Raw genomic sequence first — 17,863 nt, forward strand, 5'->3', positions numbered from 1 at the left:
TCCACAAGCATCAATTTCCTTTCCCACTGACAGTCAGTAGCAGTAGCTCAGAGTGTATAATCCACAAGGAAGTTGTGAAACTTGAAAGGGTTCAGAAAAGATTTACAAGGATGTTGCCAGAGTTGGAGGGTTTGAGCTACAGGGAGAGGCTAAATAGGCTGAGGCTATTTTCCCTGGAACATCGGAGGCTGAGGAGTGCCCTTATAGAAATTTATAAAGTCATGAGGAACATTGAAATGGTTGAATTGCCAAGGTATTTTTCCTCGGGTAGGGGAGTCCAAAACTTCAAGGTGTAGTTTTAAGTTGAGAGAGGAAAGATTTAAAAGGGATCTAAGGGGCAACTGTTACACAGAGAATGCTGTGCATGGATGGAATAAGCTACCAGATGAAGTGGTGGAGGATCATACAATTACTTCATTTAAAAGGCATCTTGATGGGTACATGAATAGGAAGGATTTAGAGAAACATACGTCAAATGCTGGTGAATGAGACTAGACTAATTTAGGATATCTGGTTGGCATGGACGAGTTGGACCAAACGGTCTGTTTCGATGCTGCACAGCTCTGTGACTCTAAACGTTTGGCTCTGCTTCTTCACTGATTACCTTACCCTAATATCCCAGTATTCTTCAACTAACTCAGGTTTCATCCCCACACAGAAAGGGGAAACAAATGGGGAATATTTGGAATGCAGATCAATAAAACTAGAGGAAACTAAAAATTCTTAACTGCTTATGTTGTCCAATGAGTCACGGTCATGGAGATGTATGACAGAAACACACACTTCAGTGCTTTTTAAATGTTGTAATTGTACCAGCCTCCACCACTTCCTCTGGCAACTCATTCCGTCATTCACCACCACTGAGTGAAAAAGTTAACCCTCAGGTCTCTTAAATCTTTCCCCTCTCACCTTAAATCTGTGCTCTCTCATTTTGGACTCCACCAGCCTAGGCAAAAGACCTAGGCTATTCAACCCGTCCTTGCCCCTCATGATTTTATAAACTTTTATAATGTTACCCCTAAGCTTCTGATGCCCCAGGGAAAGTAGCCCCAGCCTATTCCGCCTCTCCCTAATTGCTAAAACCCTGGCAACGTCTTTGAAAATCTTTTCTGAACTCTTTCGTGTTTGACAACATCTTTCCTTATAGCAGGGAAACCAGAATTGAAAGCAGTATTTCCAAAAGTAGCCTAATTAATGTCCTGTACAGCTACAACATGACCTTCCAACTCCTTAACTCAATGCACTGACCACTAAAGGCAAGTGTTCCAAATACCATCTTCACTACCCAGTCTACCTGCAACTTGCTTTCGAGGAACAATGAACGTACATCCCAATGTCTCTTTGTTTAGCAACATTCCCCAGGACATTACCATTATACATTCTGCCCTACTAAAATGCCATACCTCACACTTAGCTGAAGTAAACTCCACCTGCTACACCTTGGCCCATTTGCCCATCTGATCAAGGTCTTGTGGTACTCTAACGTAACATTCTTCACTGTCCACTACACCACCAATATTTGGTGTCACCTGCAAGACTAACCATACTTCCTATACTGATATCCAAATCATTTATATAAATGACAAAAAACAGTGGACTCAGCACCAATCCTGGTCACAAGCCTCTAGTTCAGCTGTGTCACCTACCTTCAAACCAATGTTGTATCCAAATAGCTAGTTCTCCCTGTGTTCCATGTGATCTAACCTTGTTAACCAGTCTACCATGCAGACCCTTGTCAAACGTCCATAGTCCAATTATCTCATTTTAATTTTTTTTACATTTTTGAAGACGTTTCTATGTTTTAACTGAGAGTCACATTGTTTCTTTCAAAGGAGAATATGGAAAGCAAAAAAGAAGCAAAGGCTTCATTTGAGGCCTGGAAGGCAAAGAAGAAAGATGTGCTTAAAGAATCTTCCGGCAAGAAGAAAGAGGAGGAAAAGAAAAAGCAACAAGCAGAAGCAGAGAACGAGCAACGGAAGGAAGTAGCAAAGAAGGCAGTGAGAAATATTTATTCTGACACATAATTAGGTGGAAATTTAACCCTCGAAATGATGGGGTGAAGGTGACTGAGAGTCTTAAGATCCCCAAAGTTTATAAAGTATTAATAATGTTCACTAACTATCAATAATACATAAATTATTACAAGAGAATTATTGATCAATTAAACCTCTAGGTTAGGACGCATTTAGAAGGTGAAACTGCATAGCTGAGATAACATGGTGTAGAGCTGGATGAGCAAAGCAGGCCAAGCTGCAACAGAGGAGCCCAGATTTCTGAAGAAGGGTCCAGGCCCGAAACGTCAGCTTTCTTGCTCCTCTGATGCTGCTTGGCCTGCTCTGTTCATCCAACTCTACATCTTGTTATCTCAGATTCTCCAGCATCTGCAGTTCCTACTATCTCTGAAACTGCATAGCTGCTGCCTTAGTGAAAGGCTTGCTCCCACATAACAATATACTTTATGCAGCTAAAGCAGAGATCTTTGCTGAGGTTCAAGAAGAGCTACAGGACCAGCAGCAGCAACCACAGCAAAATGGCACTCCAAAAACAGAGTTCACAGATACAGAACTAAAGCTTGATGAAGGTGATAGCCCCAACACACGGGTATCCAGACATGTTTCCTTGGCATAATAGAACAGCAGGGTCTGAGGAAGCTCAGGCTTTCTAAGCATTATTGCTAACATCTGAACCTTTCTGGAATACCTTTGTTCCAATGGCAATATCATGAGCATATAGATAGGGTGAATAGCCAAGTTAGAACATAGAACATTACAGCACAGTACAGGCCCTTCGGCCCTCGAAGTTGTGCCAACCTGTCATACCGATCTCAAGCCCATATAACCTACACTATTCCATGTACGCCCATATGCTTATCCAATGATGACTTAAATGTACCTAAAGTTGGCGAATCTACTACAGTTGCAGGCAAAGCGTTCCATTCCCTTACTACTCTGAGTAAAGAAACCACCTCTGACACCTGTCCTATATCTTTCACCCCTCAATTTAAAGCTATGCCCCCTCGTGCTCGCCATCACCATCCTAGGAAAAAGGCTCTCCCTATCCACCCTATCTAACCCTCTGATTATTTTATATGTTTCAATTAAGTCACCTCTCAACCTTCTTCTCTCTAATGAAAACAGCCTCAAGTCACTCAGCTTTTCCTCGTAAGACCTTCCCTCCATACCAGGCAACATCCTAGTAAATCTCCTCTGCACCCTTTCCAAAGCTTCCACATCCTTCTTATAATGCGGTGACCAGAACTGTACACAATACTCCAAGTGCGGCCGCACCAGATAGTTTTGTACAGCTTCACTATAACCTCTTGGTTCCGGAACTCGAACCCTCTATTAATAAAAGCTAAAACACTGTATGCCTTCTTAACAGCCCTGTCAACCCGGCTGGCAACTTTCAAGGATCTGTGTACATGGACACCGAGATCTCTCTGCTCATCTACACTACTAAGAATCTTACCATTAGCCCAATACTTTGCCTTCCGGTTACTCCTACCAAAGTACATCACCTCACACTTGTCTGCAATAAACTCCATTTGCCACCTCTCAGCCCAGGTCTGCAGCTTATCTATGTCTCTCTGCAACCTACAGCATCCTTCGTCACTATCCACAACTCCACCGACCTTAGTGTCGTCTGCAAATTTACTAACCCATCCTTCTACGCCCTCATCCAGGTCATTTGTAAAAATGACAAACAGCAGTGGACCCAACACCGACCCTTGCGGTACACCACTAGTAACTGGTCTCCAGGATGAACATTTCCCATCAACTACCACCCTCTGTCTTCTTTCAGTAAGCCAATTTCCAATCCAAACTGCTATATCTTCCACAATTCCATTCCTCCACACTTTGTACAATAGCCTACTGTGGGGAAATTTATCGAACACCTTGCTGAAATCCATATACACCACATCAACCGGTTTGCTCTCATCTACCTGTTTGGTCACCTTCTCAAAGAACTCAATAAGGTTTGTGAGGCACGACATTCCCTTCACAAAACCGTGCTGACTATCCCTAATCAATTTATTCTTTTCTAGATGATTGTAAATCCTATCCCTTATCACCTTGTCCAACACTTTACCAACAACTGAGGTAAGGCTCACTGGTCTGTAATTACCAGGGTTGTCTCTACTCCCCTTCTTGAACAGGGGAACCACATTTGCTATCCTCCAGTCATCTGGCACTATTCCTGTAGACAATGACGAGTTAAAAATCAATGCCAAAGGCTCGGCAATCTCCTCCCTGGCTTCCCAGAGGACCTTAGGATAAAGTTAGGATTTGGTTATGGACTGCTTCAGTATGACAGGAGTCGCAAATGGTGCTGAGCATGGAGGATCATCAAAACACATCCCCATTTCTGATGTTATGATAGAGGGAATGTCATTGATGAAGCAGCTGAAGATAGACGAGTCTAGGACACAATCCTAAGGAATTCGTACAAAATTGTCCTAGAACTGAGCTGACTAACTTCCAACTACTACAATATTTTCTCTGTATGACTCTAGGTAAATCTTAACACCAGAGTTCTTCCAGGCCTCTGGATATATCTGCAGAATTTCACAATCAGGTTCCCAGAAGTGTACTTCACAAGTAATTGACTGGCTGAGGCGACCATGAAGATCCCGTCTTGCCCTTCACCTAACAGGGTACACACTTCCACCATTCAATCTCACTAATGTGACAGCAGTCAATGGTCCTGTGCGATAATGGTAATTTTAAATTTCACTTTCACTAAATGTATGTGTGCCAAATCCCCAGTTATGACCATTGAGGCAAGGATCTTCACATAGAACATAGAACAGTACAGCAGGGGTACAGGCTCTGTTGTGCTGAACACGACAGCAAGTTAAACTAATTCCTCCTGCATGCTCACAGTCCGTTTATCTCCATCCTTGCCTATTGTTTTACTTAAATAAAAGCCCCTCAAACACCCCTAATTGTGTCTGCTTCCACCCCTGGCAGCACATTTCAGACACCTACCATTCGCTATGTAAAAAAAAACTTGCCCCTCACATCTCCTTTGAACTTTGCCCCTCTCATCTTAAATGCATGCCTTCTATTCTGAGACATTTCAACTCTGGCGAAAAGATTCTAACCGTCAACCTTATCTATGCCTCTCATTATTTTATAAACTTCTTTCCGGTCTCCCCTCAGCCTCTGCCACTCCACGGAAAACAATGCTGATATGTCCCTCTAATCCAGGCAGCATCCTGGTAAACCTCTTCTGCAGCATCTCCAAAACCTCCACATCCTTCCTGTAGTGAGGCAACCAGAATTAATAACAATAGTCTAAACACAGCCTAACCAAACTTTTACAAAGCTGCAACATGACTTCCTGACTCTTGTACTCAATGTCCTGACCAATACAGGCAAGTGCACTATATGCCTTGTGGACCACCCTATCTACTTATGTGGCCACTTTCAGGGAGCTATGGACCAGGACCCCAAGATGGCTCTATATGTTAATGCTGCTAAAGGTCCTGCCATTAGCTATAAACTTGCCCTTAACATTTGACGTCCCAAAGTGCAACACCTCATACTTACCAGATTAAACTCCATCTGCCATTTCTCCACCCATATTTGCAACTGATATTGATCCTGTGGTATCCTCTGACAACTTTCTACACTATCCACAACTCCACTGATCTTTGCATCATCTGCAAACTTACTAACCAAAAACCTACATTATCATTCCAAATCCCTTAAATAAATCACAGACTTCAGTGGTCCCAATACAGATCTTGGCAGAGCACCCTGTTGAACTCCATCACTACATTCTATCTTCTACGAGCAAGCCAATTTTGAATCCAAATGGCAAAGTCACTATATATTTTAAATAAAAACTGAAAGAACTACAGATGCTGTAAATGAGGAACAAAAACAGAAGTTGCGGGAAAAGCTCAGCAGGTCTGGCAGCATGTGAAGAAAAAAATCAGAGTTAACTCAGGTTTGGTGACCCTTCCACGATCACTGGACCCGAAACGTTAACTGATTCTTTTCTTCACAGATGCTGCCAGACTTGCTGAGCTTTTCCTGCAACTTCTGTTTTTGTCACTCTGTATTCCATGAATCTTTATCTTCTCGATGAGCCGACCATGACCCTACCAATACGAATCCCTGCAGAGCACCTTTTGTACCTCCATCACTACCCTCTATCTTAATGGGCAAGCCAATTCTGAATCTGAATGCTGTCGTGTTCAGCACAACAGAGCCTGTACCCCTGCTGTACTGTTCTATGTTCTATGTGAAACATTAAGATTGACAAGTCGCCAGGCCCGGATCAGATTTGGCCTCGGCTGCTTTGGGAAGCGAGAAATGCAATTGCTTCGCCACTTGCGAAGATCTTTGCATCCTCGCTCTCCACTGGAGTCGTACCTGAGGACTGGAGAGAGGCAAATGTAATTCCTCTCTTCAAGAAAGGAAATAGGGAAATCCCCGGCAATTATAGACCGGTAAGTCTCACGTCTGTCGTCTGCAAGGTGTTAGAAAGGATTCTGAGGGATAAGATTTATGACCATCTGGAAGAGCATGGCTTGATCAAATACAGTCAACACGGCTTTGTGAGGGGTAGGTCATGCCTTACAAACCTTATCGAGTTTTTTGAGGATGTGACTAGAAAGGTTGATGAGGGTCGAGCTGTGGATGTGGTGTATATGGACTTCAGTAAGGCATTTGATAAGGTTCCCCATGGTAGGCTCATTCAGAAGGTCAGGAGGAATGGGATACAGGGGAACTTAGCTGCTTGGATACAGAATTGGCTGGCCAACAGAAGACAGCGAGTGGCAGTAGAAGGAAAATATTCTGCCTGGAAGTCAGTGGTGAGTGGAGTTCCACAGGGCTCTGTCCTTGGGCCTCTACTGTTTGTAATTTTTATTAATGACTTGGTCGAGGGAATTGAAGGATGGGTCAGCAAGTTTGCAGACGACACAAAGGTCGGAGGTGTCGTTGACAGTGTAGAGGGCTGTTGTAGGCTGCAGCGGGACATTGACAGGATGCAGAGATGGGCTGAGAGGTGGCAGATGGAGTTCAACCTGGATAAATGCGAGGTGATGCATTTTGGAAGGTCGAATTTGAAAGCTGAGTACAGGATTAAGGATAGGATTCTTGGCAGCGTGGAGGAACAGAGGGATCTTGGTGTGCAGATACATAGATCCCTTAAAATGGCCACCCAAGTGGACAGGGTTGTTAAGAAAGCATATGGTGTTTTGGCTTTCATTAACAGGGGGATTGAGTTTAAGAGTCGTGAGATCTTGTTGCAGCTCTATAAAACTTTGGTTAGACCGCACTTGGAATACTGCGTCCAGTTCTGGGCGCCCTATTATAGGAAAGATGTGGATGCTTTGGAGAGGGTTCAGAGGAGGTTTACCAGGATGCTGCCTGGACTGGAGGGCTTATCTTATGAAGAGAGGTTGACTGAGCTCGGTCTCTTTTCATTGGAGAAAAGGAGGAGGAGAGGGGACCTAATTGAGGTATACAAGATAATGAGAGGCATAGATAGAGTTGATAGCCAGAGACTATTTCCCAGGGCAGAAATGGCTAGCACGAGGGGTCATAGTTTTAAGCTGGTTGGTGGAAAGTATCGAGGGGATGTCAGAGGCAGGTTCTTGACGCAGAGTTGTGAGAGCATGGAATGCGTTGCCAGCAGCAGTTGTGGAAGCAAGGTCATTGGGGTCATTTAAGAGACTGCTGGACATGTATATGGTCACAGAAATTTGAGGGTGCATACATGAGGATCAATGGTCGGCACAACATTGTGGGCTGAAGGGCCTGTTCTGTGCTGTACTGTTCTATGTTCTATGTTCTATGTAGCCCATGCATCTTTATCTTCTCGATGAGCCTACCATGTCAAAAGCCTTAGTAAAATCCATATAAGCAACATCATTGCTGTACTCTCATCGATCACTTTCATCACCTCCTCCAAAGAAATCAACTTAGTAGGACATGAACTGCCCCAGAAAAAGCTATGCTGACTGTCCCTAATTAGGCCATGCTTTTCCAAACACGCATTAATGCTATTCCCAAGAATCCTCTCTAATAACTTTCCAACCACCAATGAGAGAGTGACTGGTCTATAGTTTCCTAGATTATCCCTCTTTCCCTTCTTGAACAGAGGAACAGCATTAACTACTCGCCAGTCCTCAGCAACCTCTCCAGTGGCTAGAGAGGATACAAAGATCTTGGTCAAGGCCACAGCAATCTCCTCTCATGCCTCTCCCAATAACCTGAAGTGGATCCCATCGGGCCCTCAAGACATATGCAGTTCAATGCATTTCAAGAGACCTAACACCACTTCCGCCTTGGTCCCAAAGTGCCCTTGCATATTAGCTTGCCCCACGCTAATCTTAATGAATACCAGCACAAAGTATCCATTTACGATCTCACCCATATTTTCTGCCTCCAAGCACAAGTTCTGCCCTTTATCCTTGAGTGGTCCTCTCCCCAGTTATCGTCTTGCTTTTAATGTATGTATAAAATACCTTGAGACTTTCTTTAGCCTGATTCACCAAGGACATTTCATGGCCCATCCTGGCACTCTCAACTTCTCGATTGAGTTTTTTCCTAGTTTCCTTATACTCCTCTTGGGCCCTGTTCAAGAGAACCGTGTGTGAGACACAGAGTGACGATGAGTGAGAGAGAGTCTATGAATCTGTAAGAGCATATTTGTGGAGTTTTAAAAGTGTGCACCAGAGAGAGAGAGAAACAGCATGTGTGTCAGAAACAGAGAGGGCATGTGTGTGAGAGAGGGATCATGTGTCAGAGTGTATGTGCGTGCATGCGCGCGTATGAATGTGCGTGTGACAGTGTATGTCTGAGACTGTGCGCGCATGCATGCGTGTATGTGAGAGTGTGTGAGAGTGTGTGTGCGCGCATGCGTGCAAGTGTGTTGTAGGACAGAGTGTGTATGAAATAGAGTGTGTCAGAGACAGTGTGTAAGAGGAACAGCATGTGTGAGAGAGGAAAGACAGTATGTATAAAATGTGTGAGACGTTGTGTGTGTGAGACAGAGAGAACTGTCAGGGGAAACAGAGTGACTATGGGGGAACTAGAGTGTGTGAACTAGAGTGTGTGAGAGAGTACATGCGTTTGTGAGAGTGTTCTGTGTAAGAGAGTCAGAATCAGAGGCAAGCAGATAGGAAGTGTGTGTTAGTGAGAGCATTAGTGAGTGTTTGAAAGAGATTGTCGGTATGTGTATGTGTGAGAGCTAATGTGTATGGGAGAGTGAACATAAGTGTGTGCTTGAGAAAGGGAAAGAGTGAGAGTTTGTGTGTGTATGCACGTGTGCGTGTGTACTTGCGCGAGCGAGAGACAGCGCACGCGAGGGAGAGCGTGAGGGCGCGAGGGAGAGTGGTCGAGAGCAAGGGAGACAGTGAGAGAGCAAGAGCGAGAGTGCTCGAGAGACCGAGTGCGAATGAAAGTGCGCAAGCAAGAGCAAGAGCGCGAGACAGAAAGCACGAGAGAGAGGGACAGCAAGAGAGCAAGGGTGAGAGCACGAACGAGAGTGTGAGAGAGCGAGAGCGCGAGAGAGAGTGCATGAGTGAGAAAGCAAGGGCAAGACAGCGAGCGCACGAGAGAGACAGCGAGAGCACGAGTGCACGAGACAGAGCGCGAGAGAGAGATCACGTGAGAGACAGCATGAGAGAAAGACAGCGAGTGTGACAGAGCGTGAGAGCAAGCGCAAGTGCAAGAGTGACAGTGCAAGAGCGAGCCAGTGCGCGGGAGCAAGCGAGAACGCAAGAGAGAGGGGGAGCGAGAGTGAGGGAGAGCATGAGAGAGAGAGGGACAGTACGAGAGAGAAAGCGAGCACGAGAGAGACAGCGAGAGAGCGCCAGAGCAAGAGACAGCGTGAGAGCACGCAAGTGAGAGGTTGAGAGTGAGCAAACGACAGGGCACGAGAGAGCGACAGAGCGAGCGCGAGAGCGAGCACGCGAGTGCAAGTGAGTGAGCGAGACAGCACGTGCGAAAGTGAGGCAGAGCACGAGACAGCACGTGCAAGAGCGAGGCAGAGCACCCGAGAGCGCACGTGTGCGCCTGAGACAGAGCGCCAGAGAGCAGCGCGTGCACCCAAGACAGAGCACCAGAGAGTGCGCGTGTGCGCCGGAGACAGAGCGCGAGAGCGAGCACGCATGTGTATGAGAGAACCTTCTGTTGATGTTCCAAAGTAGTCCTCCTCAGCGATGACTCCTGAGTGTCATTCTGATCCAGTGAACTAGTGCTTAGAGTATTCTGAATCTTTCAAGAACTCTCCATTGCTGTCCCTGTCCGTAATGCCTACTGATGCTGACTTGTGATATGCAATTACTGTGTGAGAACATATCCACTCCCCTTGGAATTGACAAAAACAGAAGAAGCTGCAGAAACACAGCGGATCTCAGAGCACCTATGGATTGAGAAACGGAATTAACATTTCTAACATGGTTATTCTTCAGAACTGTAGAAAAAAGGTGAAAGCAGCAAAATGAACAGAATGGGGTAAGTTAGACGGCAAGGAAAATTAGAGATCACAAGTTTCACAGGACAAAAGACAAAGAGTGTAACTATTGCAAAGATAGGCAGATCCAGAGATCCATGAAGAGAAGGTTCATTGGTAGAACAAAGGTCAGCTCAGTTGAAAGCAATATCAAGTAAATCAGACAATAAAGGGTATGTTCAGCAAAAGACCGCCGAATAATGGAAAATGAAATTCATGGTCTGAAGTTGTTTAGATCAAATGCTGTAAAATGCCTAAACAGAAAACAAATTTCTATTCTTGCAGGTTGCAATGAGCTTCCAATTTGAAGAAGACATATAATTGCTTTAAAAGCAATTCAGAAAACATTCACTAGGCTCATTTCTGAGGTGAAGGGTTTATCTTATGAGAAAAGATTGAATGGATTAGGACTATAAAAGGTTACCTTATTGGAGAAGTGCCAGAGGACTGAAAGACAGTCAATGTCATATTGTTTCAAGAAGGGAGCAACAGATAAACCAAGAAACTACAGGCCAGTCAAGCTAACCTAAGACATAGAACATAGAACAATACAGCGCAGAACAGGCCCTTCGGCCCTCGATATTGCACTGACCTGTGAACTAATCTAAGCCCCGCCCCCTACACTATCCCATCATTATCCATATGCTTATCCAAGGACTGTTTAAATGCCCCTAATGTGGCTGAGTTCACTACATGGGCAGGCAGGGTGTTCCACGCCCTTACCACTCTCTGAGTAAAGAACCTGCCTCTGACATCTGTCTTAAATCTAACACCCCCTCGGTTTGTTGCTATGCCCCCTTGTACAAGCTGAAGTCATCATCATCGGAAAAAAGACTCTCACTGTCCACCCTATCTAATCCTCTGATCATCTTGTATGTGGGAAACGGTGGGAAAACTATTGGATGCAATTCTGAGGAACACAATCTGCACTTGGAGAAGCAGGGGTTGATCAAGAACAGTCAGCATGGTTTTGCTCAGGGGAGGTCATGTCTGACAATCTTGATTTTTTTTTAAAGAGATAACCACACGTATAGATGAGGGCAATACGTTCCATGTGGTTTATTTTGAGGTCAGCAAGGCTTTGATAAACTCCCACATGGCAGACTGATAGTGAAGGTAAGAACCAATGGGATTCAATGGGAATTTTTTTTTCATCCCTCAGCTACATAAGTGATCGTTGTCTAAACCCGAGACCCTACCCTTGTAGGGCCTCCCGCCCATCCACCTCCTCTAACCTTATACACCAGGAACAAATCAGTGTCTCTTTTTTTTACTTTCTGAACAGGGGATTAGCAGGGATGGCAGTGCACGTAACGTTCCTCCTGCATGATGGTGACGGACACCATTAATCCCATCCAAATACATCTGCAGGAAGTGCACCCAACTCTTGCTCCTCCAAGACCGCGTTAGGAAACTGGAGCGGGAGCTGGATGAACTTCGGATCATTCGGGAGGCAGAGTCAGTGATAGACAAGAGTTACAGGGAAGTAGTTACTCCTAAGCATGAAGAAAGCTGGGTAACTGTTGGAAGAGGGAAAAAGCAGTCAGTGCAGGGATCCCTTGTGGTCGTTCCCCTGAGAAACAAGTATACCGTTTTGGATACTGTTCGGAGGGACGACTTACGAGGAGCATTCACTAGGGTGCAGGTCTCTGGCACAGAGTCTGTCCCTCTTGCACAGAAGGGAAGGGGGGATAGGAAGAGAGTGTTAGTGGGGACTCAATAGTTAGAGGGACGGATAGAAGGTTTGCCGGGAACAAAAGAGACACACGGTTGGTGTGTTGCCTCCCAGGTGCCAGGGTCTGTGATGTCTCAGATCGTGTCTTTGGGGTCCTGAAGGGAGAGGGTGACCAGCCCCAAGTCGTGGTCCACATAGGCACCAACAACATAGGTAGAAAGAGGGATCGGGATGTCAGGCAGGATTTCAGGGATCTAGTGTGGAAGCTGAGAGCTAGAACAAACATAGTGGTTATCTCTGGTTTGTTACTCATGCCAAGTGATAGCGAGGCAAAGAACAGGGAGAGATTTCAGCTGAATACGTGGCTGCAGAGATGGTGCAGGAGGGACGGCTTCAGGTACATAGACAATTGGGGGTCATTCTGGGGAAGGTGGGACCTCTACAAACAGGACGGTCTCCACTTGAACCAGAGGAGCACTAATATCCTAGGTGGGAAATTTGCTAGTGCTATTTGGGTATATTTAAACTAGCTCAGAAGGGGGATGGGAAACTGAGGTGTAGTTCTGGTACACCAGAGGATGAGCGTAGGGAGGACATGGACAGGATCTCACTGTCACAGGAGTGTGCTGGCAGACAGCAAGCTGGGTTGAAGTGTGTCTACTTCAACGCCAGGAGTATCTGGAATAAGGTAGGTGAGCTTGCAGCATGGATAGGAACCTGGGACTTCAACGTTGTGGCCATTTCGGCGACATGGAATAGTGTAGGTTAGATGGGCTTCAGATTGGTATGATAGGTCGGCACAACATCGAGGGCCGAAGGGCCTGTACTGTGCTGTAATGTTCTATGTTCTATGGATAGAGCAGGGTCAGGAATGGATGTTGCAGGTTCCAGGGTTTAGATCTTTCATTAAGATCAAGTAAGGTGGTAAAAGAGGGGGAGGTATTGCTTTGTTAGTCAAGGACAGTATAACGGTGGCTGAAAGAACTTTTGAAGAGGACTCATCTACTGAGGTGGTATGGTCTAAGGTCAGAAACAGGAGAGGACAGGTAACACTGCTGGGAGTTTTTTTAGAGGCCTCTGCACAGTTCCAGGGATGCGGAGGAGAGGATTGGGAAAACTATTCTGGGCAGGAGTGAAAGGAACAGGGTGTCCATTATGGGAGTCTTTAACTACCCTAACATTGACTGGAAATGATATAACTCTAGTTCGTCGGATGGATTAGTTTTTGTCCAATCTGTGCAGGAGGGTTTCCTGACGCAGTATGTCGAACGGCCGACAAGAGGGGAGGCCACACTGGATCTGGTACTTGGTAATGAACCAGGCCAGGTGTTATATTTAATGGCAGGTGAGCACTTTGGAGTGTGACCATAATTCGGATATGTTTAGTTTAGCGATGGAAAGGGATAGGAACATGCAACAGGGCAAGAGTTATAAATGGGGGAAGGGCAATTATAATGCGATTAGGCAAGACTGAGGAGGCATAGAATGGGTTAGCAAAATGCAGGGGATGGGGACAATTGAAATGTGGAGCTGGTTTAAGGAACAGATACTGTGTGTCCTTGATAGGTATGTCCCTGTCAGGCAGGGAGGAAGTGATAAGGTAAGGGAACTGTGGTTTACTAAAGAAATTGTATCTCTTGTTAAGTGGAAGAGGGAGGCTTATGTGACAATGAGACGAGATGGTTCAGTTGAGGTGATGGAGAGTTACCGATTAGCTAGGAAGGATTTAAAGATAAAGCTAAGAAGAGCAAGGACGGGACATGAGCAGACATTAGCAGGTAGAATAAAGGAGAACCCTAAAGCTTTCGATAGGTATGTGAGGAATAACAGGATGACTAGGGTAGGAATAGGGCCAGTCAAAGAAAGAATTGGGAAGTTGTGTGTGGACCCTGTGGAGATCGGAGACGTGCTAAATGATTATTTCTCATCTGTTTTCACTGAGGAACAGGAGAATATCGTAGAGGAGGCGACTGAGTTACGGGCTACTAGAATCGAAAGGATTAAGGTTAGTAAGGAGGAGGTGTTAGCAATTCTAGAAGGTGCGAAGGTAGATAAATCCCCTGGGCCAGATGGGATTTTTCCGAGGATTGTTTGGGAAGCTAGGGAGGAGGTGGCAGAGCCTTTGGCCTTGATCTTTGAGTCCTCATTGTCTACAGGTTTAGTACCATAGGACTGGAGGATTGCAAATGTTGTGCCCTTGTTCAAGAAGGGCAGTAGGGATGACCCAGGTAATTATAGACCTGTGAGCCTTATGTCTGTTGTAGGAAAAGTTTTGGAAAGGATTATAAGAGATAGGATTTATAATCATCCAGCAAGCAACAATTTGATTGGAGATAGTCAGCATGGATTCGTCAAGGGCAGGTCGTGTCTCACAAACCTTATTAAGTTTTTTGGGAAGGTGACCAAGCACATGGATGAGGGAAGGTCAGTTGACGTGGTATGCATGGACTTCAGTAAAGCCTTTGATAAGGTTCCACATGGTAGGCTATTGGAGAAAATACAGAGGCACGGGATTGTGGGAGATTTAGCAGTTTGGATTAGAAACTGGCTTTCTGTAAGAAGGCAACGAGTGCTGGTTGATGGAAAATATTCAGCCTGGAGTCAGGTCACTGGTGGTGTGCCTCAAGAATCTGTTTTGGGACCACTGCTGTTTGTCATTTTTATAAATGACTTGGACGCAGGCATTGCTGGATGGGTTGGTAAGTTTGCAGATGACACTGAAGTCGGTGGAGTGGTCCTCTGTGGAAGAATGTTGCAGGTTGCAGGGAGACTTGGATAAACTGCAGAATTAGGCTGAAAGGTGGCAAATGGAGTTCAATGCAGATAAATGTGAGATGATTCACTTTGGGAGGAATAATAGGAAGGCAGAATAACGGGTCAGTGGAAAGATTCTTGGTAGTGTGGATGTGCAGAGGGATCTTGGTGTCCATGTACATAGATCCTTGAAAGTTGCCACCCAGGTTGATAGTGCTGTTAAGGTGGCTTACGGTGTTTTCGGTTTTATTGGTAGAGGGATTGAGTCCTGGAGCCATGATGTCATGCTGCAGCTGTACAAAATGCTAGTGCGGCCTCATTTGGAATATTGCGTGCAGTTCTGGTCGCACCATTATAAGAAGGATATGGAAGCATTGGAAAAGGTGTAGAGGAGATTTACCAAGATGTTGCCTGGTCTGGAGCGCAGGCCCTATGAAGAAAGGCTGAGGGACTTGGGTCTGTTCTCACTGGAGAAAAGGAGGCTACGAGGGGATTTAATAGGGACATACAAGATGATCAGAGGATTAGGTAGGGTGGACAGTGAGAGTCTTATTCCGAGGATGATGACTTCAGCTTGTACAAGGGGGCATAGCTACAAATTGAGGGGTGACAGATTTAAGACAGATGTCAGAGGCAGGTTCTTTACTCAGAGAGTGGTAAGGGCATGGAACACCCTGCCTGCCAATGTAGTTAACTCAGCCACATTAGGGACATTTAAACAGTCCTTGGATAAGCATATGGATGATGACGGGATAATGTCAAGGTAGGGGCTTAGATTACTTCACAGGTCGGCGCAACATCGAGGGCCGAAGGACCTGTTCTGCGCTGTATTGTTCTATGTTCTATGTTCAAGGCAATTTGGCTAATTGCACATGGAATCAGCTACGTTGGCAGGAAGTAAACAGTGATGGCTGAGGAATTCATTTGTGACCAGAATCACACGTAAAGTGAATTTCTGTGGGATCGGTGTTTAGTCCCTGACAGTTTGTGGTTAATATAAACTAAACTAATTAAGAAGGTTGATCTGCAAGTTTGCAGAAGGTATGAAATTGATGAAGTGGTAAATAATGAGGATAGCCTTAGATTACAGGATAGAGATGGATTGATCAGATGATCAGCAGCAAATGGAATTCAATCTGGATACATTTAAGGTGACATACTTGGGTAGGAGAAACAAGGCAAAAGGAATAAATAGATTCATAGAAATGTACAGCATGGAAACAGACCCTTCAGTACAACTCATTCATGCTGACCAGACTTTCTACATTAATCTCGTCGCACTTGCCAGCAGTTGGCCATATCCCTCTAAACCCTTCCTGTTCATTACCCATCCAAACACCCTTTAAATGTAATTAAGCCAGCCAACACCACCTCCTTTAGCAGCTCATTCCATTCATGCAACACATTCTGCATGAAAAAATAGCTCCTTAGGTCCCTTTCAAATCTGTCTCCTCTCACCTGAAATTTATGCCTTCCAGTTTTGGACTCCAGTAGCGTAACATGACCTTCTAACTCCTACGCACAATGCACTGACCAATAAAGGCAAGCGTTTCAAATGCTTTCTTCACTACATTGCCTACACGTAACTCTGCTTTCAAGAAACTATGAAGCTACATGCCAGGGTGTCTTTGTTTGATAACACTCTCCAGGACCTTACAATTACGTGTACAAGCTCTCCCCTGATTTTGCCCCACCAAAATGCAGCACCTTACATTTATCTAAATTCAGCTTCATCTGCCACTTGTTGGCCCATTTGCCTAACTGATCAAGGTAACCTTATTTGCTGTCCACTACATCACTAATTTTCGTGTAATCTTCTAACTGTCTAACCACACCTCCTATATTCACATCCAAATCATTTATATAAATGACAAAAAAAGCAGTGGGCCCAGCACCTATCCTTGCAGCACACTGCTTGTCACAGGCCTCTGATCCCAAAAGCAACCCTCCACCACCACCCTCTGTCTCCTACTTTCGAACCAATTTTGTATGCAAATGGATCATTCTCCTTGTAGTCCATGTGATCTAACCTTGCTAACCAGAGTACCGTGCAGAACCTTGTCAAATGCCTTACCAAAGTCCTCAGAGACGTCCACTGCTCTGCCTTCAATCTTCTTCATTACTTCAAAAAAAAACTCGATCGAGTTCATGAGATACGATTTCCCATGCACAAAGCCATGTTGACAATCCGTAATCAGATCTTGCTTTTCCAAATACATGTAAATCCTGTCCCTCAAAATCCCCTCCAACAACTTACCCATCACTGACACCAGGCTCACTGGTCTATAGTTCCCTGGCTTTTCCCTACCACCTTTCTTAAATAATGGCACCATGTTAACCAACCTCCAGTCTTCTGGTACCTCCTACCACTGCCCTCTCCCATCCCCGCTGTGACTATCGATGACACAAACATCTCAGCGAGGGGCCTAACAATCCCTTTCTTAGCTTCCTACTAAGTTCTCCAGTACACCTGATGAGGTCCCAGTGATCCACCTTAATGCTTTTTAAGCTGTCCAACACCTCCCCTTCTGTAATTATGGATACTTTAAGATATCTTAGTGTCAGAGAATCATCCTGTGTAGTAACAGGCCTTCTCTCCAACCAGTCCATGCTAAGCATAATCCCAAACTAAACTAGTTCCACCTGCCTGCTCCTGGTCGATATCCCTCTGAACCTTTCCTATTCATGTACTCATCTAAATGTCTTTTAAATGATGTAATAATACCCATATCCACCACTTCTTCAGAAAGCTCATTCCAAATGCAAATCCCCCTATGTAAAAAACTTTCCCCATCATGTCTTTTTTAAAAATCTCTCCTGTTACCTTAAAAATATATCCCCTCGTCTTGAAATTCCCCCATCCTTCGAAAAAGACACCTATCATTAACCCTATCTATACCCCTCATGATTCTATAAACTCCTTTCAAGGTCAGTCCACAAGCTCCTACGTTCCAGTGA

General features: G+C 45.0%; 1 protein-coding gene across 11 annotated transcripts in view; it reads left to right on the forward strand.

Annotated features, from left to right (window-relative positions):
* The window catches only part of LOC125456550 (microtubule-associated protein 9-like), a 184,767-nt gene that overhangs the window by 93,729 nt on the left and 73,175 nt on the right, over window positions 1-17,863 (forward strand). For 9 of the 11 annotated variants that reach the window (XR_009445623.1, XM_059644990.1, XM_059644980.1 and 6 more), the window contains one exon: window positions 1,833-1,997. Coding sequence is in view for 10 of the 11 variants with exons in the window: in XM_059644990.1 (XP_059500973.1) it covers window positions 1,833-1,997 (165 nt within the window). In the remaining variant the exon portion in view is untranslated. Of the gene's footprint in view, window positions 1-1,832; window positions 1,998-13,267; window positions 14,157-17,863 lie in introns of those variants that run through there. The other 2 variants (XM_059644937.1, XM_059644959.1) reach the window with 2 other exon arrangements.

This window comes from Stegostoma tigrinum, chromosome 1, assembly GCF_030684315.1.
Source record: "Stegostoma tigrinum isolate sSteTig4 chromosome 1, sSteTig4.hap1, whole genome shotgun sequence".
In the NCBI taxonomy this organism is placed as follows: domain Eukaryota; kingdom Metazoa; phylum Chordata; class Chondrichthyes; order Orectolobiformes; family Stegostomatidae; genus Stegostoma; species Stegostoma tigrinum.